We start from the raw sequence: 25,970 nt of genomic DNA on the forward strand, positions 1-25,970 counted from the left end.
CTCCTTTCCACCTCTATCAATCCTCTTTCTGTGTGCGTTACCCGCGGCCGCAGCCACAACGCACCACCTCCTGGAGGGCCCACGAAACTCCCTCCCCCTTTAAGCCTCGCCGTGCCCCTTTTAACACCGACACACCCTCTTAGTAGGCGTGGCCAAAACCGGAAGAGGGGCGTGGCCGCCCGCCGCGGGAAGGGGGCGTGGCCTGGCGGCTGGCTGACGCCACGGGCGCGCGGCGGCCGCGAGCCACCAACATGGCGGCGGGCGGCGGGCGGCGGCGCGGCGGCAGCCGGGGCTTTGGGGCAACCCGCAGCTCAGCAGCGTCGCCGCCTCCGCTCCTCCCTCCCCTGCTCCTCCTCCTCGCCCTTCCCGGAGGCACCGCGGTGTGCGGCGGCGGGGAAAGCGTGATCCTGGGCATGAGGTTGGAGGAGAGCACCAAACCGGCGGCTCCTACGAGAGGCCCGATCCGCGTAACGGAGGGCAGCGAGCTGCTGCTTCGCCTTTACGGCTGGGGGCTGGGACCGGGCACCGGGCAACGCGTGGCTTTCGCCGAGCTCCGCCCGGCCGGCAACGCCTCGACGCCCAACGGGACGTGCCCGGAGCGCTCGCAGGACCTGGTGGTGCAGGGCCTGGTGGGTTCCGAGGCTGCTGGAGGCTCTCAGGACACCTCGGCTCTGCTCCGAGTCCGGGTGCAGCCCCTGCGTAAGGACGAGCAGGCCAAGACTTACGTGCTGTGCACGCAGAGAAAGCCCGGCTTGCCTTGGTTGCCTCACCAAGGAGCCGACGGCCACATCGTGGTGGTGGAGGAGAAGAAATCCCTGCTGCCCCTTTGGCTGCAGGTGATCCTCATCGTGGGGCTGTTGGTGCTGTCGGGGATTTTCAGCGGGCTCAACCTCGGTTTGATGGCGTTGGATCCCATGGAGCTGCGCATCGTGCAGAACTGCGGCACCGACAAGGAGAAACGTTACGCCAAAAAGATCGAACCCATCCGGAGGAAAGGGAATTACCTGCTGTGCTCGCTGCTGCTGGGCAACGTGTTGGTCAACACCACGCTCACCATCCTCCTGGATGACCTCATCGGTTCGGGCATCGGCGCCGTGGTGGCTTCCACCATTGGCATTGTCATCTTTGGGGAGATCGTCCCCCAGGCGCTGTGCTCGCGGCACGGTTTGGCCGTGGGTGCCAACACCATCGTGGTCACCAAATTCTTCATGCTGGTGACGTTTCCTCTCTCCTACCCCATCAGCAAGCTGCTGGATTTCATCCTGGGCCAGGAGATCGGCACCGTGTACAACCGGGAGAAGCTGGTGGAGATGCTGAAGGTGACGGAGCCTTATAATGATTTGGTGAGGGAGGAGCTCAATATGATCCAAGGGGCCCTGGAGCTGCGCACCAAAACGGTGGAGGACGTGATGACCCCGCTGCAGAACTGCTTCATGATCAGCAGCGACGCCATCCTGGACTTCAACACCATGTCTGAGATCATGGAGAGCGGCTTCACCCGCATCCCTGTGTACGAGGAGGAGCGATCCAACATCATGGACATCCTCTACGTGAAAGACCTGGCCTTCGTCGACCCCGACGACTGCACGCCCCTCAAAACCATCACCAAGTTCTACAACCACCCCGTCCACGTTGTTTTCCACGACACCAAGCTGGACGCCATGCTGGAGGAGTTCAAGAAGGGTGAGAGGAGTGGGGGAACGCTGCTGGGCTGCTCCTTGGGGGGCTGCTTTTCCTTCTGGCTCCGGCAGTGCAAGGCCAGAAGCAAAACTTGGGCTCTCTGGCAGCTCTCCAGGGCTGCACGGCTCCGTGGGGCTGGCGGGGACGGGGGGGATGCAGAGTCCGTGCTGAAGATGGGGCGGCTGTTTCAGTGCCTGTCTCTGTAGGATCTCTGGCAGCACTGAGGTGGCAGAGCTGTCCCTGCAGAGCACCCTCAGCTCGGCGCTCGCCTCTGGAAACGTTGGGAGAGTGTTTACGTGCTCTTCAGTTTTAATTACTGGCCCCGGAGGCCTTTGAAATGCTGTTGTGGAGTTGCATGGCTCCTTGCTCGCTTTGGCTCCCTCCTTCAAGCCCTTCCTCGCTCCCCTGGCTTCCCACTGGCCCTTAAAGCCCATGGGGAGGGGCTGAGGGGCCGTGCACCAGCCTGGGACCCCACTGTGCCCGGCAGCCCCGCTGCTTCCCCAGCTCCCATTAAGCTCATGGCTGCATCCTGCTGGCAGTGGGGACGTTTAGGGGTGCAGGGCGGTCGCCTGCGCTTTGTGCTGGGATTTAGGGGATCTGGCAGTTCCTCCTGCAGCCAGAGCTCTGCTGCAGCTCGGGACAGGATTTAGCAGATCCAAGCCAGGCTGATCCTTCAGGGTTGGAGTCTGGAGGCTGCACGCTTGGTTCCTGCCTTCTTTCTGCACCCACGTTCTCCCTGCGCCCCAAGATTTTGTCACGCTTAATGGCAGCTCGGCTCCCCCCTTCCCAAAGCCCAACAGAACGGGAGCAGGGCTGCGTTCTGCCTCCCCATTGCTGGAGCTGGAGCTGGCCCAGCTGCTGGCGCTGGCTTTCCCTCCTACGAATCCTTATTAAAGGATTTGAAGTGCAATCGCTCTGATTACAAAGCCTCGACGGCCCTCACTGCTGTTTGCTGCTGGGTCAGAAATGGGGAGCTGGCAGCCTGGCTGTGTGTGGGATCTGGGTCAGCCCCCAAGTCCTCTCTCCAGGGTTGGAAGCGTTGGAAATCCGCTGAGCAAAAGGATGGAGAGGTGAAAGCAATCGGCCGCGCTCCCGATTGTCCTGCCTGCAGGAATGGTGCCATGGAGGTGGCACAAAAGCTGGCGTTGGGGTGACAGATCCTGCAGCAGCGCTCGGTGCTTGTCTCCTCTTCCTGCTCCTCTCGGTGTGAGCACAGCACGAGGCTCAGGGCAGGGAGGGGTTGCTTCACCCCTTGGCCTTCGTTAGGTGTGGGGTGCCCCCCTCCCGTCCCCTCTCTCAAAACCCTGCATTGCAGAAGGGGAAGCCCAGGGTTTCACCTGGATCCGGCACTTTTGGGGTGCAGCTTTTGGGATGCGCGGGGATCGTGGGGGGGCCTCGAGGGTGTGAGTGGGATCTCTGCCCTTTGCTTTCGTTCCCTCTGCACCCATGGGGAGGAATCGCGTCCTGACTCAGCAGGGCTGGTCCCGTGTGAGTGCAGGTGACACGAGCCAGGTCCTTGCAGATCACATCCCCTTGGCTGCGTCTTTCTGGCTGAGCCCTTCCCTCACACTGAGGTGTCCCCAGTCCTGCGGGTGCCTCTGCCCTTAATTGCTGTCATTAAACAGGGAAGGAGCGCCCAGCCCAGGGCTCGTTTGGATCATAATGTCCTTATTGTCCCTGCGCAGGGAGTGTGGTAGGGTTGAGCCCATGCTGTGAGTTGACCGGAGCGTGTCTGTCTGACGTCCTCCTGTCTGTCCGCAGGGAAATCACACCTGGCCATCGTGCAGAAGGTGAACAACGAGGGTGAGGGGGATCCCTTCTACGAGGTGCTGGGGCTGGTGACGCTGGAGGACGTCATCGAGGAGATCATCAAGTCGGAGATCCTGGACGAGTCGGATGCTTTTGGTAGGTGTGGGGCTCAGCCCCGCGTCCCCGCAGTGTGCGGGGGAGCTGGGTGCCACCTGCCGCCCTGTCACCCCGATAGCAGCCGATGAAAACCGCAGCAAGAAGCGGACGGGCAACCAGAAGGGCAAGAGGGATTTCTCAGCCTTCAAGGACCCCGTCAATGAGCAGAAGGTGAAGGTTTCCCCGCAGCTGCTGCTGGCTGCTCACCGCTTCCTCTCCACGGGTGAGTTGTTGGGAGTGCTCCGTGTGTCCACGTCAGCTCTGCGCCGCTGCTCCTGGAGCCACGAGGCTTCTGTTCCCTTCTCGTTGCTCTGTAGCTGAGAAATGATAGAGGTTTTGCATTTTTGCCTGCGCTGCTGTTGTCCTGCTTGCTGCCGATCTGTCGGGGGGAGCCCTGCTGGCCCCGCAGGAGGGGGAGGTCGGTGCAGCGGCCTCGTCCTGCTAGGAGGATCCCTAGGATGGGGACAGGAAAGCACCAAGGGCGCTGCGTTCCAGCAGGGGCCAGAGATTGGGTGGGAGACCTGGAAGCGAGGGGCTGTGACCATGACACCCTGCTCTCTTCCCCTCTGTCCCCACAAATGAGGCTGTTTGCCCAGCAGGAAGGCCCTGTCCACGTGCTGCCACGTGTCACCGTACAGCTGGGGCTGGGGACCTGGGTGCTCTCCCTGTGGGGCTGCTGGAGGTGCCAGACCCGGGGGTTTCTGTGGCAGGGAGGTGTTGTGAGGCCCAGCCCCGGATGCAGAGCGCTGCCCCGAGGGGCGGACTGTTCATCTGCACCCCTCAGCACCTCCGTCTGCAGGGCTGGGAGCAGGGGCAGCCCGCAGCTCTGACCCCGTTTTCCCGTCTCGCTCTCAGAGGTGACGCTCTTCACACCCAACTTCATCTCTGAGAAGATCCTGCTGAGGCTGCTCAAGTATTCCGACGTCATCCAGGAGCTGAAGTTTGACGAGGAGAACAAGAAGTCCCCGCACCACTTCCTCTACACCAAGAACAAGGCTGCCGACTACTTCATCCTCATCCTGCAGGTACCACGGGCTGGCAGTGTCCCTTGGGTTCCATCGGTGTGATGCTGCCCATCACCAAAGCCACGGGCAAGCTCCTTCCACCCACCCCAGTGCCACAGGACGTGGCGTTACGGAGCCTGACGCTGCCTCTCCCTCGCAGGGCAAGGTGGAGGTGGAGGCTGGGAAGGAATGCATGAAGTTTGAAGCAGGAGCCTTCTCCTACTACGGGGTGATGGCCATCAGTCCACCTCCTGTGTCGGGTGAGCACCCCAGGGTTCCCCAGCGCTTCTCCAGCCCCACCACCGCTCCATCCTGCCCTCTGCCATCGCCCCGGCGCTCTCTCTTCACGTTGTCCTCTGCTTCTGTCACGTTGTCTCTCTGCCTGCCAATCCTTAGCCCTCGGGATATTGTTTGCCAGGCTGAGTTAACTCAGCATTTGGTATCCTCAGCACCCCAGGGCCATGTCAACGTGGCACTGGTTGTCATTCCCTCAGGGCTGCACGGGGGATCTGGCAGATCCGGGTTCTCCTGGAGGAGGAAAAACGCTCCTACAGGAGGAGAGGCAGTTCCTCAGCCTCTGTTGGGCTTTGGGGGACAGCGCTGAGCTCCTGCTCCCCCTCCTGGTGTCACGAGGCTCCTGTGCTCCCCTCACCCACCCCATTTACTCCCACCTGTGGCTCCAGAGGTGGAGCAGGGGAACCCACCTGCACTGGGGCCGCATCCAGGTGGCGAGGAGATGCCACCCTCCCTGTGCTTCATGCGGTTCATCCATCACCCTTGCCTTGCTGAGCACGTGCTGTCCCCGTCGTCCCCCTTTGATTCAGCGGGACAGGGAGCAGCAAAGGGACCGAATAGCTTCTGAGGTGGTTCTGAGCCTGTCCCCATCCCACAGAGACCCGCTCCCCATCCCACGTCAGCGGCCTCAACCGCTCGGCCTCGCTCAGCTGCCACGAACGCTCCGACTCCGTTTCATCCCCGGTTGGTGGCAGCAACAACCAGCTCAGCGCCGTCGCCCCGTACGTGGCCGACTTCAGCGTCCGTGCGCTCACCGACCTGCAGTTCGTTAAGGTGAGGCCGTGTGGGGCTTAGGGGGGTGGGGGGGACGGGGACCCGTCTGCCAGGCCGTGCCCCCGCCTCACTGCGGCTTTGCTTTGGCGCAGATCACGCGGCAGGAATACCAGAACGGTCTCACCACGTCGCGCATGGACAGTTGTCCCCAATCTCCGGACAGCGGCGCTCCCAAAACCGATCTGCAGGAGAAAACAGAGCCGGCAGATGAAACCACCAGCCTGCTGAACGAGAGGAACTGCCTGGGCCGCCGCAGCACCCACGGCCCCATCGAGAACTCCATCTGAGCCGCCCGCGGGCCGGGGATGCGCTGGGAGCCGCACGCGGTTCCGATGGGAGCGGCGGAGGAGGGACAGCCCGGCCCGGTGCTGCTGCTGCTCGGGGACGGCAGGACGCAGAGGCGGAGGGCCCCCCGTTGTGGCTGAAGCCTCCGCTCGGTGCAGCTCAGGGAGTTCAGGTCCCGCAGGCCGGGCCTCCTCCTGCCAAAACCAGGCCCAGGCCCACCGCCGCCATCTTCCCCTTCCCTTTCCCTCCTCTTCCCCCCCCCCACCCCGAGCCCCGCCATGAATGATGGAAGCGATGCAGAGGAGGGGGTGATGATGTGACTCAGGGAGTGCCGCAGCCCCGGGGTGGGGGCTCGGGGGGGCACACAGCTAGCGACCAAAGGACGGCGAGGGGGCAGCCCCTCCGTTGGGGGTTTCTTTGACCCCCCACCCCCCCATCACTGCTCCCCACCCCCACAAAGCACAATCCCCCAGTGATCGCCGTTAAGTTATTGGGAGAAGGGGAATTAATTGCGTTAATCATGTCGTGACGATCAGGGCCTGGTTCTGCTGCGGGGAGACGCTAGGAATAATAATAATTAATAATAATGAACCACGGTGAAAACCCTTTTTTTTATTAAATCTTCCTCTATGCAAACCCATTTCCCCCCCCCCCCCCTCAACCCCCAGCTCAAGAATCTGTATTTATTTTCGCATCAGGTTTGATTTGTATATTTGGGGAAAGGATGCTGGGCCCTGCGCGGCCCCACGCCCCTCCCCTCCGGGTTGTGGAACGGATTATGGAACTTTATTTTATTTTTTGCCGGTTGGTTAATAAAATTCTCTATCTTTGTGTCGGGCTCGGCGACTTCGGGGGTGGGAGGGGGCGGAATGGGGCGCGGCGCCTTTAAATCCCACCGAGCTGTTGTTTACAGCGCCGCGCGGGGGAGGGGGTGGCGGTCGCCGATTGGCTGTGACGAGGAGAGCCAGCAAAACGGCTGGCGATTGGTGGGGAGGGTGAGGAAAGGGGCGGGACTAGTACTGAGTTCCGGTGTTTCCATGGCGACGGCCGGCGGAAGCGGAAGCGGCGGTGTATAAAGGTGCAGCGCTCGGGGGGCGGTCCGGTATTGTCTTTATTCTGTCGGTACGGTTCTGGGGGCTCGGGACGGTACACGTGGAGCGGCACTGAGGGAGGAGCGAGGGGCCGACGTGCTCAACAGCCGCGCTTTATCGTTCCTTCCTGCAGGCGAGACCAGGCCGCGTCCAGCAGAGCGGAGCGGGCGGCGAGGCGGAGCGAGGCCTCGGCGGGGCTCCCCGCGCCGTTCCTGCCGTCGGCACCGCTCTCTCACCCCCCACCACCGCTGCTCCCCGTGGGGACGCCGTGCTGCCTTTCTTCTATCAGCACTGCCGACCCGTTGCTCGGTCTTTGGGGCTTTTTGTTGAGTTCTTTCTTTTTCTGAAGCAATGCGCGCTGCTGGAGGAGCACCGCTCTGTCCCGGCAGCGCAAAAATTGAGGTTCCCGCCCCACCCCCTCCCCAGGCTGTGCAGTGGCGCTCTGGGCCAGCGCTGTCCCCACCCTTGGCACCACCGTCATCCTTTTGCCACCCCCGAGGTGACCCCACGCCCCGCCAGGCGCAGTGACAAAGAGGCGGACGCAGCATTCGGGCCCAGAGCTTTGCTTTTTTTTTCCCAGCGGGGCCGTTTCCCTCTGCCTCCATCCGCGGCGTCCTCGCTGCCTCCCTTCATCCCTCCAGCAGATCCCACACCGCGGGGTCGGCCGTGTCGCGGGGCCGCCGTCCTTTAGCATCACGAGCAGCCAGCAAGGCAGGGCTGTTCTGCAGCAGGAGGACGCAGAGCTCCCGGTGACCGCGCTCCGCCGCCTGCGTGCGACCCACCGTGGGGATGCCACCAACACCACGGGAAGGCGGACCATCCCGTCAGGGGCGGACCGTCCCCTCGCTGCCACCACGCACCTTATGCAGGCTGGTGCGGCCGTCCCCGTCGGCGGCGGCGGGGTCAGCACCGTGCGCCAGCAGGAGCCGCGCCACGGCCACGTGCCCGCAGTAGCTGGCGCGGTGCAGGGCGGTGGCCCCGCCGGGCGTGCGGGCGTTGCAATGAGCGCCGCGCTGCAGCAGCAGGCGGCAGACACCCAGGTGCCCGTTGCGGCTGGCGTAGTGCTGCGGGGTGGTGGGGAGCGGTGAGCTCTGGGGGCTCACGGTCTCCCGCTGCCCTCCCGCTGCTTCGCATATCCCGTACCAGGGCGGTGTACCCCGCCAGGTCGGGCTGGCTGGGCTCCCCGCGCCGTTCCAGCAGTTGCAGCACCCGAGCTTCGTCCCCGTCCCGCGCCGCTGCCCAGATCCCTGCGGGCGGCGGGAGGTTAGAGCAGGGTCCGGTGCCCTCAGCTCCCCCCCCCGCCCCGAGGCGCGCACCCCGCTCGAAGTCCATCTCGGGGAGGCTCTGGTGCACGCTGGGCACCGCCACCCGCGGCGGGCAGCACGGCCCCGGCGGTGAGCGGCGGCCCGCCGCCATCAGCGGGGCATGCAGAGCCGAAGGGAGCCGAGTGGGAACGAGAGGAGCCGAGATGGGCCGAATGGGAATGGGCGGAGTCGAGGGGGAACCGAAGGGAGTCAAGAGAGAACGAAATGAGACGAAGGGAAACGAAAAGAGCCGAGGGGCAGGCGAAGGGAGTCGAATGGGAACGAAAGGATTCGAGGAGAATCGAAAGGAGCCGAGGGGCAGCCGAAGGAAGCCGAGTGTAACGAGAGGAACCGAGATCGGCCGAGTGGGAATGGGCGGAGTCGAGGGGGAGCCGAAGGGAGCCGAGTGGGAACGAAAGGAACCGAGGGGTGACCGAGGAGGAACGAAGGAAGCCGAAGGGAGCCGAGTGGAACGAGAGGAACCGAGATCGGCCGAGTGGGAATGGGCGGAGTCGAGAGGGAGCCGAAGGGAGCCGAGTGGGAACGAAAGGAACCGAGGGGTGACCGAGGAGGAACGAAGGAAGCCGAAGGGAGCCGAGTGGGATTGAAAGATGTCGAGTGTAAACGAGAGGAGCCGAAAGGAGCCGAGCGGCACCCGATCGCCACGCCCCCCCCCCCCCCCCACCCCACGGCGCTGCCCACGCTGCGTGCCCCCCTCCCCCCGGGGATCCCCCCGCCCCGCTTCCCACGGCCCCGCCGGGACCCCGAGGCCGCTTCCGGCCTTCCCGTCAGCCCTTCCCCCCCCAAAACACACAGCCCTCCCTGCCCCCCCCCCACCCCCCCCTCCCTTGGGAACGGCGCCGCGAAGCCCTTTTATAGCCCCGAGCGCAGCCCTTTCCGTGAGCTCAGCGCTGGGGGGGGGGGAAGGGCGGGGGGGGGGATGTGAATTTTTTTTCCTCCTTTTTATTATCAATATAGAAATACCCCACGTGCTTACAGCAAATAAATATATTTCGGTAACAAATAAATTACACTGGGGGGGGGTTGGGGGTGGGGGGAGGCATACAAAAGGGGCAGCGTGCAGGGGGCGGCGGGGGGGGGGTATGTACAGGGGGGGGTGGTACAAAATTCTCAAGGAGAAAAAACGATGGGAATTGGCCCAAAAAGGGCCGGTGGGGATGGAGGAGGCGGGGGGGGGTCGGGTTGGGGGGCGGGGGGGTGGTGGTGGGACTCGGGCCATAACGGGGGTCCCCAGAGAGGCCCCAGCGCCCAGGGCTGCGTCCCCTCGGCCAGGTCTGGGATGCGGACCCGGGGCAGGTGAGGGTCCCAGGCACGGCCCCGGCGCTCAGGGCTGTCCCCGAGGTGCGACGGGGCCCCCAGCGTCCCCAAGACGGGCGACAGACCCCCAGCTGCAGTCCCCGCAGCCCACGACGATCCCTGGGCTCGATCCCAAAGCTCAGTCCCCAAAAGCGGGCGACGTTTCCGGGTCCCAATGGCAGTGACATTCCTGGGCTCGGTCCCCCACGGCAGTGACATTCCCGGGCTCCGTCCCCAGCCGCGGTCCCGGGCGCAGTACCGAAGGCGGTCGCGGTGCCCGAATCCCGTCGCGATGTCCCTGAGGTAGGTGCAGCCCCGCGTCGGGCGGCTCAGACCGAAGACTCCTCGGGGTTGGAGTCGGGCAGGGGCTGACGCTGCTGCAGCTTTCGGCGCAGCTCCTCGGCCAGCTCGGCGCACGGCGGCCGCTCCTCGGCGCCCAAGGCCAGGCGGATGTAGCCGTTGGAAGAGGAGCCGCGCAGAGGACCCAGGTGGATGCGGGTGGGAGAATGCAGCGGCTGCCCGGGGATGGCGGCCGGCGGCGAAGCTGCACCGGGCGGGCCGCCGTTGCGGCACACGGCGTGACCCGGCACGATCTTGAGCGAGCCGTCCGAGCAGTAGTAGCTGGACGGGTCCCACAGCTTCTCGTCCGAATCCGAAGCGGCGCTGGGCACGAAGCGCGGGCTGTGCGGCTCCTTGGGCAGCTCGATGGGGTAAACCAGGGTGCTCTCGATGGCCTTGGCGCCTTTGCCCAGCTCCTCGCGCAGCCTCCTCCAAAGCGACAGCACGGCCAGCAGCAGCACCAGGCACGCCGCGCCCAGACAGACGGCCACGACCCACGCCAGCCCGGCGCTTTCCAGCGGCGCCCGCGTCTCCTGCGGCGCCCCGGGCAGCACGGCCACCCGGTACGCCTCCCCGCCCAGCCGGGCGCCGCGCTCCTCCGCCACGCAGCGGTACGTTCCGCTGTGCTGCGCCCCGGCGCCCGGCACCACCAGGGCGCGCAGGTGGCCGTCGTGCAGAACCAGCGCCTGCTGGGCGGGCAGAGCGCGGCCTTCGAAGGTCCACAGAGCCTGAGCCAGGTTGGAACCCAGGCGGCACGTCAGGACCAGGTCGGTGCCCGCCGCCACCGTCACGTTCTTGGGGGTGATGGCACCTGCGGGGAAGGGATGGAGGCGTGATGATGGGGGCGGGGCTGTGCCTGGGTGTCACCTCCATGGGTGGAATTGGGGCGTTTGTCCGCCGTCCCATGGATGCACGGAGCTGGGTGTCCCCACCGCGCCACCTCCCATGGAGCTGGGGAGTCTGCCATGCGCCGTTCCCCGGGGATGGAGGTGGGGTGTCCCCACCACGTCACCTCCCAGGGATGGATGGAGCTGGGTGTCCCCAGTGCGTCACCTGGGGTGTCTCCCATGTCCCATTTCCCATGGATGGAGTTGGGGTTTCCCTATCCTGCCACCTCCCATGGAGTTGGGTGTCTCTCACGTGCCGTCTCCCATGGATGCAGCTGGGGGTCTCCCCACCACGCCACTTATCGCGGAGTCGGGTGCCCCCCTGTGCCACCTCCCATGGAGTTGGGGAGTCTCCCACGCGCCACCTCCCATGGATGGAGAAGGGTCTCCCCTCCGTTATCCATCACGCAGTCGGGGTTTCCCCGCCACACCGCCCCCAGGAATTGGGGTTTCCTCCCTGTGCCGCTTCCTATGGCTGGAGCTGGGTGCCTCCACGCGCCACCTCCGCGGATGGATTGGTCCCCGTCCCTCCCTTGCCACCCCCCTCGGATGGGGTTGGGGTCTCATATCCCCCATGGAGGAGCCGGGTGCCCCAAAGGACGGCGGGGTCCCCCCTCACCTTGTGTCCCCACCAGCGGCATGGCGCAGGCACGCGTGTCGGAGCCCAGCACGTCCTGCACCAGGTGAGACCTGCGGGACGACGAGGAGGAGGAGGAAGCAGAAAAGGTGAGGAAGGCTCCGCGGCACGGCACAGAACCGCGGCGGCCCCTCCTTACCCATTGAGGCCGTCGGAGCGCACGCAGCGGCTGCCGTTGCGGCTCCACGCGCAGTAGGGATCCCGCGCCAGGACGCAGTCGGCGCAGGACTGGTAGCGGCCGCAATCGGCCACGGGCAGCTGGGCCACCTGGAGCCGCGAGCCGGCGAACAGCAGCTTCTGCAAGCGCACAGACGGGCGCTGAGGGGACGCCCCAGCAGCTGGGAGCCCAGCGGCGCCGCCGCTCTTCTCACCTTCCGCCCCGCCAGCACCAGGCTCTCCACGGGCTGCGCCGGCTCGAAGACCTGCAGCTCCTCCACCAGATGAACGTGGGAGCCCAGATTCAGCGCCTTGTGCACCCAGCCGTCGCCTGCGAGGGATGGCATGCGGCGAAGCCCGTCCCCTCCTGGGCGCCCGGCTCCATTCCCCTCTCCCCGTACCTGTGCCGACGAACAGCACCTCGTACACGGCCCCGTCCAGCCCCGCCACGCGGTCCACCACCAGCTGGGTGAAGTTGGAGTCCTTCTTGAGCAGCAGCGGGCGGCCGCGCTGCGGCAGGACCGGCTCGTCCATCAGCGGGTGCTTCTTGGCAAAGTTCAGGGTGTTGTCCGGCAGCGCCAGCGAGTTGGGGAAGCCGTTCTGCCGGTGCCAGTCGGTGATGCACTGCGGCAAAAGGCGCGCTCAGATGCCGCGTCCCCACCGCCTCCTTTCCCCGCGGCCCCTTGGCCCCATGTCCCTGCGTCCCACTGGCTCCATTTCCCCTGTCCCCGTTTCCCCATGGCCCTGTGGCCCCACTTCCCCATGGCCCAGCATCCCTGTGTCCCCGTGTCTCCATGTCCCCACATCCCCATGGCCCTGCAGCCCCACTTCCCCGTGACCCCACATCCCTGTGTCCCACTGGCTCCATTTCCCCTGTCCCCGTTTCCCCACGGCCCTGTGGCCCCACATCCCCATGTCCCTACATCCCTACATCCCCGTGTCCCCACACCCCCAAGGCCCCACATCCCCATGTCCCCGTTTCCCCATGGCCCCACTTCCCCGTGGCCCCACATCCCTCTGTCCCACTGGCTCCATTTCCCCTGTCCCCGTTTCCCCACGGCCCTGCGGCCCCACATCCCCATGTCCCTACATCCCTACATCCCCATGTCCCCACGCCCCCATGGCCCCACATCCCCATGTCCCCACATCCCCATGGCCCTGCAGCCCCACTTCCCCGTGGCCCCACATCCCTGTGCCCCACTGGCTCCATTTCCCCTGTCCCCGTTTCCCCATGGCCCTGCGGCCCCACATCCCCACGTCCCCATGGCCCAGCATCCCTGTGTCCCCGTGTCTCCATGGCCCCACATCCCCATTTCCCCATGGCCCTGTGACTCTGCATCCCCATGTCCCCACCCCCCCATGGCCCCACATCCCCATGGCCCTGCAGCCCCACTTCCCCATGTCCCCATGTCCTTACATCCCTGTGTCCCCATGTCCCCACCTGCTCATATCCCCGTGTCCCCACCTCTCTGTGTCCCAGTGTCTCCATGTCCCCGTGTCCTTACATCCCTGTGTTTCTGTCCCCATGTCCCCACATCCCCATGTCTCCATGCCTCAGTCTCTCAGCATCCCTGTGTCCCTACATCCCTGTGTCCCCATGTCCCAGCATCCCTGCGTCCCCGTGTCTCCATGTCCCCACATCCCCATGGCCCTGCAGCCCCACATCCCTGTGTCCCCACATCCCTGTGTCCCCACATCCCTGTGTCCCAGTGTCTCCATGTCCCCACACCCCCGTGTCTCCATGTCCCAGTCTCTCAGCATCCCCTTGTCCCCACACCCCCGTGTCCCCACATCCGTGTCTCCATGTCCCCACATCCCCATGTCTCCATGTCCCAGTCTCTCAGCATCCCCGTGTCCCCACACCCCCGTGTCCCCACATCCGTGTCCCCGTGTCCCACGGAGCTCATTTGGAGCCATGCAGACGTGGCACCGAATGGGGATTTTCCCGCTCCCCGCACCCCATGCCTTGTGCCCCACATCCCCACCCCAAACCCTCACCCCACCCCCCATCCCCTCTCCCCCCGCTGCCCCCAGCCCCCCCCCCCCTCCATCACTCACCGCCCCGGGCCGGGGGCTGGGCACCTCATCCGAGTAGCGCCCCCATTTCTGCGCCTGCTCCCGATACTCCTTGTAGGGACCCTCAAAAGCCTTCTTCACCTCCAGGATGTGGTAGCGGCACACGGCCGACACGTCCACGTCCCCCCTGCGCACACAGAGCCTCAGCGCGGCGCCGAGACCCCCGGCCCCCCCCAGACCCACGCAGCGCCGCTCACCACCGCGCCTGGAACACCCCGAAGAAAGCCGTCTCCTGCCAGCTGGCTCCAGGCAGGGTGAACACGGCCTGCAGCCGGTTGAAGTGCAGCTGCTGCTCCGGCGCCGAGCAGAGCAGCCGTGCCTTCAGGAACGTCGTCCATTTCTTCTGCAGCGTGCGAGCGCCGCCGACGTCGCCCTGAAGGTGAGCGGCACTGAGAGCCTGCCAGCACCACAGGGCCAACCTGTGCCCTATGGAGCCCTGTAGGGCCACCCCATACCCTACAGACCCATATAGGGCCACTCTGTACCTCATAGATCCCTATAGGACCACCATATATCCTACAGACCCATATAGGGCCACTCTGTACCTCCTAGATCCCTATAGGGCCACTCCATATGTCACAGACCCATATAGGGCCACTCTGTACCTCATAGATCCCTATAGGACCACCATATATCCTACAGACCCATATAGGGCCACTCTGTACCTCACAGACCCCTGTAGGGCCACCCCATATCCCACAGACCCATATAGGGCCACTCTGTACCTCACAGATTCCTATAGGGCCACTCCATATGTCACAGACCCCTGTAGGGCCACCCCATATCCTACAGACCCATATAGGGCCACTCTGTACCTCATAGATCCCTATAGGGCCACTCCATATGTCACAGACCCCTGTAGGGCCACCCCGTATCCCACAGACCCCTGTAGGGCCACTCTGTACTTCACAGATTCCTATAGGGCCACTCCATATGTCACAGACCCCTGTAGGACCACTCTGTACCTCACAGATCCCTATAGGGCCACTCCATATGTCACAGACTCCTGTAGGGCCACTCCATATGTCACAGACCCCTGTAGGGCCACCCCATATCCTACAGACCCATATAGGGCCACTCTGTACCTCACAGACCCCTGTATGGCCACCCCATACCCTACAGACCCCTGTAGAGCCACCACATATTCTACAGACCCATATAGGGCCACTCTGTACCTCATAGATCCCTATAGGGCCACTCCATATGTCACAGACCCCTGTAGGGCCACCACGTATCCCACAGACCCCTGTAGGGCCACCCCATACCCCACAGACCCCTGTAGAGCCACCCCATATCCCACAGACCCCTGTAGGGCCACCCTGTACCCTACAGACCCCTGTAGGGCCACCCCATATCCCACAGACCCCTGTAGGACCACTCTGTACCTCACAGATCCCTATAGGGCCACTCCATATGTCACAGACCCCTGTAGGGCCACCCCATAATCCCATAGACTCATATAGGACCACCATATATCCTACAGACCCATATAGGGCCACTCTGTACCTCACAGACCCCTGTATGGCCACCCTATATCCCACAGACCCTTGTAGGGCCACCCCATACCCCACAGACCCCTGTAGGACCACTCTGTACCTCACAGATCCCTATAGGGCCACTCCATATGTCACAGACCCCTGTAGGGCCACCCCATAATCCCACAGACCCATATAGGACCACCATATATCCTACAGACCCATATAGGGCCACTCTGTACCTCACAGACCCCTGTATGGCCACCCCATACCCCACAGACCCCTATAGGACCACTCTGTACCTCACAGATCCCTATAGGGCCACTCCATATGTCACAGACCCCTGTAGGGCCAGCCCATAATCCCACAGACCCATATAGGACCACCATATATCCTACAGACCCATATAGGGCCACTCTGTACCTCACAGACCCCTGTATGGCCACCCCATACCCCACAGACCCCTATAGGACCACTCTGTACCTCACAGATCCCTATAGGGCCACTCCATATGGCACAGACTCCTGTAGGGTCACCCCATAATCCCACAGACCCATATAGGGCCACTCTGTACCTCACAAATCCCTATAGGGCCACCCTATATCCCACAGACCCTTGTAGGACCACTCCATACCTCACAGACCCCTGTAGGGCCACCCCGTCCCCCACAGACCCCTTAAGAGGACGACCCCACTCCTCTCAGACCCCTTATAGGTCCACCCCATCCCCCACAGTCCCCTTATAGGGCCACCCCACTCCTCTCAGACCCCTTATAGGACCACCCCATCCTCCATAGACCCCTTATAGGGCCACCCCACACCTCTCAGACCCCTTATAGGACCACCCCATCCCCCACAGACCCCTTATAGGGCCACCCCACTCCTCTCAGACCCCTTATAGGACCACCCCATCCCCCACAGACCCCTTATAGGACCACCCCACACCTCTCAGACCCCTTATAGGACCACCCCATCCCCCACAGACCCCTTATAGGTCCACCCCACACCTCTCAGTCCCCTTATGGGGCCGCCCCATCTCCCACAGTCCCCTTAAAGGACCACCCCATCCCCCATAGACCCCTTATAGGATCACCCCACACCTCTCAGACCCCTTATAGGGCCACCCCATCCTCCATAGACCCCTTATAGGGCCACCCCACACCTCTCAGACCCCTTATAGGACCACCCCATCCCCCACAGACCCCTTATAGGGCCACCCCACTCCTCTCAGTCCCCTTATAGGGCTGCCCCATCTCCCACAGTCCCCTTATAGGACCACCCCACACCTCTCAGTCCCCTTATAGGACCACCCCATCCCCCATAGACCCCTTATAGGGCCACCCCACACCTCTCAGTCCCCTTATGGGGCCGCCCCATACCTTGCACACCCGCGCCACCCGTGCCACCACCTGCTCCGCATAGCAGTCGTACTCCACCGCCCTCTCGCTGAAGAAGAAATAAACCTTGTCGTCGTCGCCGGTGCTGCTGCCCGCGCTCTCCTGGATGAAGGCCGAGGCCACAAAGTGGGGCTCTGTGGGGACAGATGGCGACGCTCGGATCGTGCGGGGCGGCCCCATATCCCTGCGTCCCTGCAGCCCCACGTCCACGTGTCCCTGTGCCCCCATATCCCCACGTCCTTCTGTCCTCGTATCCCCATAGCCCCACAGACCCCTGTAGGGCCACCCCATACCCCACAGACCCCTGTAGGGCCACCCCATATCCCACAGACCCCTGTAGGGCCACCCTGTACCCTACAGACCCCTGTAGGGCCACCCCATATCCCACAGACCCCTGTAGGGCCACCCTGTACCCTACAGACCCCTGTAGGGCCACCCCATATCCCACAGACCCCTGTAGGGCCACCCTGTACCTTACAGACCCCTGTAGGGCCACCCCATATCCCACAGACCCCTGTAGGGCCACCCCATATCCCACAGACCCCTGTAGGGCCGCCATATACCCTACAGACCCCTGTAGGGCCACCCCGCACCCTACAGACCCCTGTAGGGCCACCCCATACCCTACAGACCCCTGTAGGGCCACCCCATATCCCACAGACCCCTGTAGAGCCACCCTGTACCCTACAGACCCCTGTAGGGCCACCCCATATCCCACAGACCCCTGTAGGGCCACCCCATATCCCACAGACCCCTGTAGGGCCACCCCATACCCCACAGACCCCTGTAGGCCACCCCATATCCCACAGACCCCTGTAGGGCCGCCATATACCCTACAGACCCCTGTAGGGCCACCCCATATCCCACAGACACCTATAAGGCCACCCCACAGCCCCACGTCCCCATATGCCCGTATCCCCGCGTTCCCACATCCCCGTGTCCCCATAACTCCACGTCCCCATACACCGAGTCCCCATGTCCCCATATCCCTGCATCCCTGTGTTCCTGTGCCCCCATATCCCATATCCCCAGTTTCCATGTCCCCATGGCTCCATATCCCCCCATCCCCATTTCCTTGTGCCCCCATGTCTCCCCATCCCCATATCCCCCATTTCCACACCCCATGCCCCCATGTCCCCAGATTTCCCTGTTCCCATGTCCCCTTATCCCCCATCTCCGTGCCCTTGTGCCCCATATCCCCAGATTTCCATTCCCCCATGCTCCCACATCCCCACATCCCTGTGCCCCACATCCCCACACCCCCATATTCCCCGTGCCCCACATACCCAAACCCCTACATCCCAACATCCCCACATCCCCATGCCCCACATCCCCACATCCCCACATCCCTGTGCCCCACATCTCTGTGCCCTACATCCCTGTGCCCCACATCCCCACATCCCCGTGCCCCACACCCCCATATCCCTGTGCCCCACACCCCCATATCCCTGTGCCCCACATCCCCACATCCCTGTGCCCCACATCCCCACATCCCCGTGCCCCACACCCCCACATCCCTGTGCCCCACATCCCCACATCCCCGTGCCCCACACCCCCACATCCCTGTGCCCCACATCCTCATGCCCCACATCCCTGTGCCACATCCCCACACCCCCATCTCAAATCCCCACATCCCCGTGCCCCACATCCCCACATCCCTGTGCCCCACACCCCCACATCCCCATATCCCCATGCTCCACACCCCCACATCCCCGTGCCCCACCTCCCCATATCCCCACACCCCCACACCCCCACATCCCTGTGCCCCTCACCCCCATATTCCTGTGCCCCACACCCCGGTGCCCCACATCCGCACACCCCCATATCCCTGTGCCCCACATCCCCGTGCCCCACATCCCCACACCCCCATCTCAAATCCCCACATCCCTGTGCCCCACATCCTCATGCCCCACATCCCTGTGCCCCTCACCCCCACACCCCCCATATCCCTGTGCCCCACATCCCCATGCCCCACATCCCCACACCCCCATCTCAAATCCCCACATCCCTGTGCCCCTCACCCCCATATTCCTGTGCCCCACATCCCTGTGCCCCACACCCGCACACCCCCATATCCCTGTGCCCCACATCCCCGTGCCCCACATCCCCACACCCCCACATCCCTGTGCCCCACATCCCCATGCCCCCCACCCCCCACACCCCGGTGCCCCACACCCGCAGCACCGTTCAGCCACGAGGTCAGGTACTCGGTCTTCATGGAGTAGTGCGGCCCCAGGTTCCGCAGGATGACGGGCTCCGTGCCCAGGAAGTTGTTGAAGGTGGCAGAGTACAGCTCTCCATCTGCAGGGCCGCCATGGGGCCGTCAGGGGCAGCCGGAGGGCCGGGCTGCCCGGCCCCGATGTCACCCGGGGGACGGCGGTGCCACCTACCCACGATGAGGCCGGTGTGGCCCTTGGTGGGGTCGTAGGGACATTTGCCCTTCCCGTCCTCGAAAGCCACGTGGTCCAGGGTGAATCCAGACAGCTCCTGTAGGGCACGGTGTGGGTTCAGACCCACGGACACCCAGACGACCCCGGGATGGGGACAGGGACATCCAGGGGATGGGGGGCAGCCCTGTGTGACGTCCTGGGGACGGGGACAGCCCTGAAGGGCAGCCTGGGCACCTCCTGATGGCACAGGGACGCCCCCAAATGATGCTCCTGGGGATGGGGAGACCCCAAAAGGACACAGGGATGCCCCCAAATGATGCTCCTGGGGATATGGAGACCCCAAAAGGACACAGGGATGCCCCCAAGTGATGCTCCTGGGGATGGGGAGACCCCAAAGGGACACAGGGATGCCCCCAAATGATGCTCCTGGGGATGGGGAGACCCCAAAAGGACACAGGGATGCCCCCAAATGATGCTCCTGGGGATATGGAGACCCCAAAAGGACACAGGGACGCCCCCAAGTGATGCTCCTGGGGATGAGGAGACCCCAAAAGGACACAGGGATGCCCCCAAATGATGCTCCTGGGGATGGGGAGACCCCAAAGGGACACAGGGACGCCCCCAAATGATGCTCCTGGGGATGGGGAGACCCCAAAAGGACACAGGGACGCCCCCAAGTGATGCTCCTGGGGATGGGGAGACCCCAAAAGGACACAGGGACGCCCCCAAATGATGCTCCTGGGGATGGGGAGACCCCAAAAGGACACAGGGATGCCCCCAAATGATGCTCCTGGGGATGAGGAGACCCCAAAAGAACACAGGGACGCCCCCAAGTGATGCTCCTGGGGATGGGGAGACCCCAAAAGGACACAGGGACGCCCCCAAATGATGCTCCTGGGGATGGGGAGACCCAAAAAGGACACAGGGACGCCCCCAAATGATGCTCCTGGGGATGGGGAGACCCAAAAAGGACACAGGGACGCCCCCAAATGATGCTCCTGGGGATATGGAGACCCCCAAAAGGACACAGGGATGCCCCCAAGTGATGCTCCTGGGGATGGGGAGACCCCAAAAGGACACAGGGATGCCCCCAAATGATGCTCCTGGGAATGGGGAGACCCCAAAAGGACACAGGGATGCCCCCAAATGATGCCCTTGGGGATGGGGAGACCCCAAAAGGACACAGGGATGCCCCCAAGTGATGCTCCTGGGGATGAGGAGACCCCAAAAGGACACAGGGACGCCCCCAAGTGATGCTCCTGGGGATATGGAGACCCCAAAAGTACACAGGGACGCCCCCAAATGATGCTCCTGGGGATGAGGAGACCCCAAAAGGACACAGGGACGCCCCCAAGTGATGCTCCTGGGGATATGGAGACCCCAAAAGGACACAGGGACGCCCCCAAGTGATGCTCCTGGGGATGAGGAGACCCCAAAAGGACACAGGGACGCCCCCAAGTGATGCTCCTGGGGATGGGGAGACCCCAAAAGGACACAGGGATGCCCCAAATGATGCTCCTGGGGATGAGGAGACCCCAAAGGGACACAGGGATGCCCCCAAGTGATGCTCCTGGGGATGAGGAGACCCCAAAAGGACACAGGGATGCCCCCAAATGATGCTCCTGGGGATGAGGAGACCCCAAAGGGACACAGGGATGCCCCCAAATGATGCTCCTGGGGATATGGAGACCCCAAAAGGACACAGGGATGCCCCCAAATGATGCTCCTGGGGATGGGGAGACCCCAAAAGGACACAGGGATGCCCCCAAGTGATGCTCCTGGGGATATGGAGACCCCAAAAGGACACAGGGATGCCCCCAAGTGATGCTCCTGGGGATATGGAGACCCCAAAAGGACACAGGGATGCCCCCAAATGATGCTCCTGGGGATGGGGAGACCCCAAAAGGACACAGGGATGCCCCCAAATGATGCTCCTGGGGATGGGGAGACCCCAAAGGGACACAGGGACGCCCCCAAATGATGCTCCTGGGGATGGGGAGACCCCAAAAGGACACAGGGATGCCCCCAAATGATGCTCCTGGGGATATGGAGACCCCAAAAGGACACAGGGACGCCCCCAAATGATGCTCCTGGGGATGGGGAGACCCCAAAAGGACACAGGGACGCCCCCAAATGATGCTCCTGGGGATGGGGAGACCCCAAAAGGACACAGGGACGCCCCCAAATGATGCTCCTGGGGATGAGGAGACCCCAAAGGGACACAGGGACGCCCCCAAATGATGCTCCTGGGGATGAGGAGACCCCAAAGGGACACAGGGATGCCCCCAAATGATGCTCCTGGGGCCAGGGACGGCCCGAAATGGGAACAAGTGACATTTCTGGGGATGGGGGCACCCACATCAGGTAGGTGGACACCTCTGGATGTCCCTCCTGGGCACAGGGATGCCCTCCAAATGATGCTCCTGGGGATGGGGACACCACTGGGTGATGCTCATGGGGAAGGGACACCCCCAAATGAGGGTCCTTAGGGATGGGGACACCCCAAAAGGACACAGGGATGCCCCTACACGTCCCTCCTGGGCACAGGGACGCCCTCCAAATGATGCTCCTGGGGATGAAATGCCCCAGATGGGCACAAGGACACCCCAAGATGTCCCTTCGAGGGACAGGGACTCCCCCAAACGATGCCCTTGGGAAAGGGACACCCCTGGATGATGCTCATGGGGCCAAGGACGCCCCCAAATGATGCTCCTGGGAACAGGGGCAGCCCCAGATGGGCACAAGGACACCCCCAGATGTCTTGCCTTGCCTCGGGGAGACCCCAAATGATGCTCCTGGGGACGGGGACACCCCAGATGGGCAAGCAGGTACCCTCAGGTGTCCCTCCTGGGCACAGGGACACCCCAAGTGATGCTCCTGGGGATGGGGACACAGCTGGGTGATGCTCATGGGGAAGGGACACCCCCAAATGAGGGTCCTTAGGGATGGGGACACCCCAAAGGGCACAGGGACGCCCCCAAGTGATGCTCCTGGGGATGGGGACACCTCAAAAGGGTACAGGGACGCCCCTACACGTCCCTCCTGGGCACAGGGATGCCCTCCAAATGTTGGTCCTGGGGATGGGGACGCCCCCAAATGACACTCCTGGGGATGGGGACACCGCTGGGTGATGCTCATGGGGAAGGGACGCCCCCAAATGAGGGTCCTTAGGGATGGGGACACCCCAAAAGGACACAGGGACGCCACTACACGTCCCTCCTGGGCACAGGGATGCCCCCAAATGATGGTCCTGGGGATGGGGACACCGTTGGGTGATGCCTGTGGGGAAGGGATGCCCCCAAATGAGGGTGCTTAGGGATGGGGACACCACTGGGTGATGCTTGTGGGGAAGGGATGCCCCCAAATGATGGTCCTTAGGGTTGGAGACACCCCAAAGGGCACAGGGACGCCCCCAAGTGATGCTCCTGGGGATGGGGACACCTCAAAAGGGCACAGGGACGCCCCTACACGTCCCTCCTGGGCACAGGGACGCCCTCCAAATGTTGGTCCTGGGGATGGGGACGCCCCAAAAGGGCACAGGGACGCCCCCAAATGACACTGCTGGGGATGGGGACACCGCTGGGTGATGCTCATGGGGAAGGGATGCCCCCAAATGATGGTCTTTAGGGATGGGGACACCCCAAAAGGACACAGGGACGCCCAGTTGATGCTCCTGGGGATGGGGACGTCCCCAAACGATGCTCCAAAGGACACAACCACCCCCAGGCAACGCTCTCGGGGTCAGGGACACCCCAAGGGACAGAGATGCCCCCCCAGATGCCCCTCGTGGGCGCAGGGACGCCGCGTGCCCCACGCTGGGGTTTTGGGGGGGGTTTGGGGAGGGGGCCGCACTCACGATGTAGGCACACTTGGGCTGGAAGGCGTAGGTGCCGCAGGCGTAGAGGTGGGAGCTGTTGTAGCTCTGCAGGAAGCGCACGTAGTTGAAGCAGTCGGTCTTTGGGGGGGGGGGGGGAGCAGAAAAGATGCGGTCAATGATGGGGGGGGGGGAAGGGGGGGTCGCCCCACATCACCTGCAGCCCCCACGGCACCCCCAGCCCCACACCTGGTTGTTTTTGCCCTTCTGGATGCACTCCGCTTTCTTCTCCACGGGGGCTTCCCAGGAGATCTGAAGGCAGGGAAGGGAGAAGAGGGGGGGGGGGGGGGGGAAGGGGGTGAGGCAAAAGCTTGACCCCAAAGCGTGGCCCCCCCCCCCATCCAACCCCCCCCCCCCCATCTCACCGCCGCTTTCAGCTCCACGCTGCCGGTGCTGAGGGCGAAAACGGCCTCGCGGGCGCCGACGTAGAGCAGAGCTTCGGCCTCATCCAGCGTCAGCGTGACGTAATGAGAGACCCCCCCCCGCGAGAAGCGCCGCGCCGCCTCCCGCAGCTCTGCAACGGGGGGGGGGGGGGGGGGGGCAACAACACCCCCAGTTGGGGACGTCGGTGTCACGACGCCACCCCTGGCCCCGCTCTGAGCCCCCCGGGTGGGCGCTGCTGGCACCACAGGGATGGGATGAACCACAACCCCCCCCCCAAAAAAAGCCCCACAAAGGGACCTTTGTGGCTGTGGTGCTGCTGGGAACACTGCGGCCTTTGGTGGGGTGCTGAGCCCCCCCCCCCCCGCCCACCCCCAGGGGGAAAAAGGGGCCTTTGAGAGCAGCCAGAGGGGGGGGAGGGGGGAGCGCTGGGATGGGGGCGGGGGGGGGGGGTGGGGGGGGGTGTGGGGCACAGGGTGGGGATGGGGGGGGCATGGGGGTGGCATGGGGGGGTGTGGGGTCATAGGGCACAGGGTGGGGAGGGGGGACATGGAGATGGGGGGGAACATGGGGATGCAGGGCACAGGGGGGAACATGGGGCCATAGGGCACAGTGTGGGGATGGGGGGGTATGGGGGTGGTATTGGGGGGGATCTGGGGACATAGGGCACTGGGGGGGGGATGGGGGGGACATGGGGATGGCATGGGGGGGGATGTGGGGTCATTAGGGCACAGTGTGGGGATGGGGGGGGATGTGGGGCCATAGGGCACAGGGTGGAGAGGGGGGGACATGGAGATGGGGGGGAACATGGGGATGCAGGGCACAGGGGGGAACATGGGGCCATAGGGCACAGTGTGGGGACAAGGGGGCATGGTGACATGGGGCACAGTGTGGGGATGGGGGGGGCATGGGGGTGGCATGGGGGGGATGTGGGGTCATAGGGCACAGGATGGGGATGGGGGGGACATGGGGCTCAGCGTGGGGACGGGGTGTTGGGGCACCGCTGTGGTCAGGGGACACGGCACAGGAGTGGGGGTCTGGGGTCTGGCACAGGGACACTGGCCTGGCAAAGCGAAGGGGGGGACACAAATGTGGCCCGTGGGGCGCGGTGTGGGGCCATCGGTGCCCAGGAAAGGGGTCTCGGGGGTCTCGGGGGTCTCAGGAAGGGGTTGGCACAGGAATGGGGGGGGGGGGGGTTGCGCCACCACGTGGGAATGAGGAGCAGCACGGGGTGGCACAGGGGACCCCGGGGCTGGGGGTCTCGGGGTGGTGGCACAAGGATGGGGACAAGGGGTGGACGAAGGGGACCCGGCCGGGGGGGGCGCGATACTCACCCGCATAGGGGACGGTTTTTCGGGGCACGGCGCTCCATGAGGACCCCGGCGCCGTGCTGGGGACCGGCGGCAGCAGGCAGGCGATGGCCAGCAGCAGGAGGGGGGCCATGGCACCGGGACGGGGGGGGGGGGAGAGGGGGGCGGCCTGGGGACAACGGGGACAGTGGGGGGGGGGGGGGGGTGGTGAGGGGGAGGTCGGCCAACCCCGGTCAGGGCGACGGGGCGTCACCCACGGGCGGCGTCACGCGGGTGGTGCGGGCACAAGGCAGGCATTGAGGGCTGGGTGTCACGAGGGGGGGGCACGGGGCCTGGGGGGGGGCATCATTGCAAGCCTCCGTGAGTCCCCATAGGGCTGCAGAGCCAGAGCGGCCCCATAGCGGATGCCCCCCGCTTGTTTCGGGCTGCCCCACAAGTGGAGGCCCTGCAGATGCAGCTTTGGGGAGGGGTGAAAGCATCGCTGCCTCCCCCCCCCCCCCCCAAAAGTTCCATCCCTGCGGTCACTCCCCCCCCACCCTGACGCATCCCGGTGGGTCCGGGGGGGGCCGTGCAAGAGGAAACCGGCCCTTCCTCTTCCTCCCCACCCCTGGAACGGCCTCGGTGCCCCCCTGCCCCCCCCCCCCCCCCCCCCCCCCTCCGTGGGTTCGGTGCCCTGGGGGCGCCCCGCTGCCCCCCACCCAACGGGGCAGGATGGCAGGACGGCAGGATGCGGCTGGGAATTGTTCTGCCCGCGGGGGGGGGGGGGGGGGAGAAGCAGGAAGCGGGGGGGGGGCTGGGAAGGGCTTCCGGGAGGGTGGGGGGCCGGGAAGGGGCCCCCAACGGGCGTGGGAAACGGGGGATGCCCCGGATGGGGCGGCATCGCTATGGGGTGCTGTGGGTCCGGGGGGGGGGCACAGGACGGCACGGATGTGGGGATAAATGGGGGGGGGTCAGGGTGGCACGGCTGGTGAGCAACAGGCGGGGGGGGGGGGCAGGCTTGGATGCGGTGCCGAGAGGGGGTCAGGGTGGCAGCAGGGGGTCAGGGTGCGGCGGGGGGGCAGGGATGTGGGAAGGGGCTCGGGGGGGGGGGGGGGGGGGGCGCAGGGAGGGGAGAGGGCTGAGAGAGGGGCTGGGGAGCCGTGGGTGCTGATGGGGAGCTGTGGGCATTACTGGGGTTCCTTGGGTGCTATGGGTGCCGTTGGGGTGCTGTAAGTGCAGTTGGGGCGCCATGGGCGTAACTGGGGTGCCATGGGTGCTGTTGGGGTGCTATGGGTAACACTGGGGTGCTGTGGGTGCCATTAGGGTGCTATGGGTATAATCGGGGTGCTATGGGTGCTGTTGGGGTGCCATGGGTGCTGTTGGGGTGCCATGGGTAACACTGGGGTGCTGTGGGTG

General features: G+C 64.5%; 3 protein-coding genes and 1 long non-coding RNA gene across 4 annotated transcripts; 1 reads left to right on the forward strand and 3 right to left on the reverse strand.

Annotated features, from left to right (window-relative positions):
- Nucleotides 1-234: 234 nt before the first annotated feature.
- Nucleotides 235-6,773, forward strand: CNNM4 (cyclin and CBS domain divalent metal cation transport mediator 4). Its single transcript, XM_052664996.1, has 7 exons — nucleotides 235-1,683; nucleotides 3,442-3,585; nucleotides 3,665-3,808; nucleotides 4,441-4,610; nucleotides 4,750-4,849; nucleotides 5,482-5,657; nucleotides 5,750-6,773. The coding sequence occupies exons 1-7, from the start codon at nucleotides 252-254 to the stop codon at nucleotides 5,942-5,944; spliced, it is 2,361 nt and encodes a 786-aa protein (XP_052520956.1). The 5' UTR covers nucleotides 235-251; the 3' UTR covers nucleotides 5,945-6,773.
- An 807-nt stretch (nucleotides 6,774-7,580) lies between these two features.
- ANKRD39 (ankyrin repeat domain 39) lies at nucleotides 7,581-8,467 on the reverse strand. The gene is made up of 4 exons (XM_052665001.1): nucleotides 8,350-8,467; nucleotides 8,177-8,280; nucleotides 7,894-8,097; nucleotides 7,581-7,800 (listed from the first exon to the last, which is right to left on the reverse strand). The coding sequence occupies exons 1-4, from the start codon at nucleotides 8,447-8,449 to the stop codon at nucleotides 7,663-7,665; spliced, it is 546 nt and encodes a 181-aa protein (XP_052520961.1). The 5' UTR covers nucleotides 8,450-8,467; the 3' UTR covers nucleotides 7,581-7,662.
- A 1,393-nt stretch (nucleotides 8,468-9,860) lies between these two features.
- Nucleotides 9,861-24,725, reverse strand: SEMA4C (semaphorin 4C). The gene is made up of 14 exons (XM_052664997.1): nucleotides 24,600-24,725; nucleotides 23,250-23,398; nucleotides 23,074-23,136; nucleotides 22,867-22,965; nucleotides 19,011-19,107; nucleotides 18,805-18,921; nucleotides 16,603-16,754; nucleotides 13,947-14,122; nucleotides 13,732-13,876; nucleotides 12,075-12,297; nucleotides 11,889-12,004; nucleotides 11,657-11,814; nucleotides 11,500-11,570; nucleotides 9,861-10,804 (listed from the first exon to the last, which is right to left on the reverse strand). Exons 1-14 carry the CDS (start codon nucleotides 24,706-24,708, stop codon nucleotides 9,984-9,986), a joined length of 2,496 nt encoding a protein of 831 aa, XP_052520957.1. The 5' UTR covers nucleotides 24,709-24,725; the 3' UTR covers nucleotides 9,861-9,983.
- LOC128071863 (uncharacterized) lies at nucleotides 14,129-15,869 on the reverse strand. Its single transcript, XR_008202026.1, has 3 exons — nucleotides 15,761-15,869; nucleotides 14,415-14,646; nucleotides 14,129-14,234 (listed from the first exon to the last, which is right to left on the reverse strand). It is a non-coding gene; the product is annotated as an uncharacterized LOC128071863 (long non-coding RNA).
- Nucleotides 24,726-25,970: the final 1,245 nt, after the last annotated feature.

This window comes from Tympanuchus pallidicinctus, unplaced genomic scaffold (assembly GCF_026119805.1).
Source record: "Tympanuchus pallidicinctus isolate F22 unplaced genomic scaffold, pur_lepc_1.0 scaffold60, whole genome shotgun sequence".
Lineage (NCBI taxonomy): Eukaryota > Metazoa > Chordata > Aves > Galliformes > Phasianidae > Tympanuchus > Tympanuchus pallidicinctus.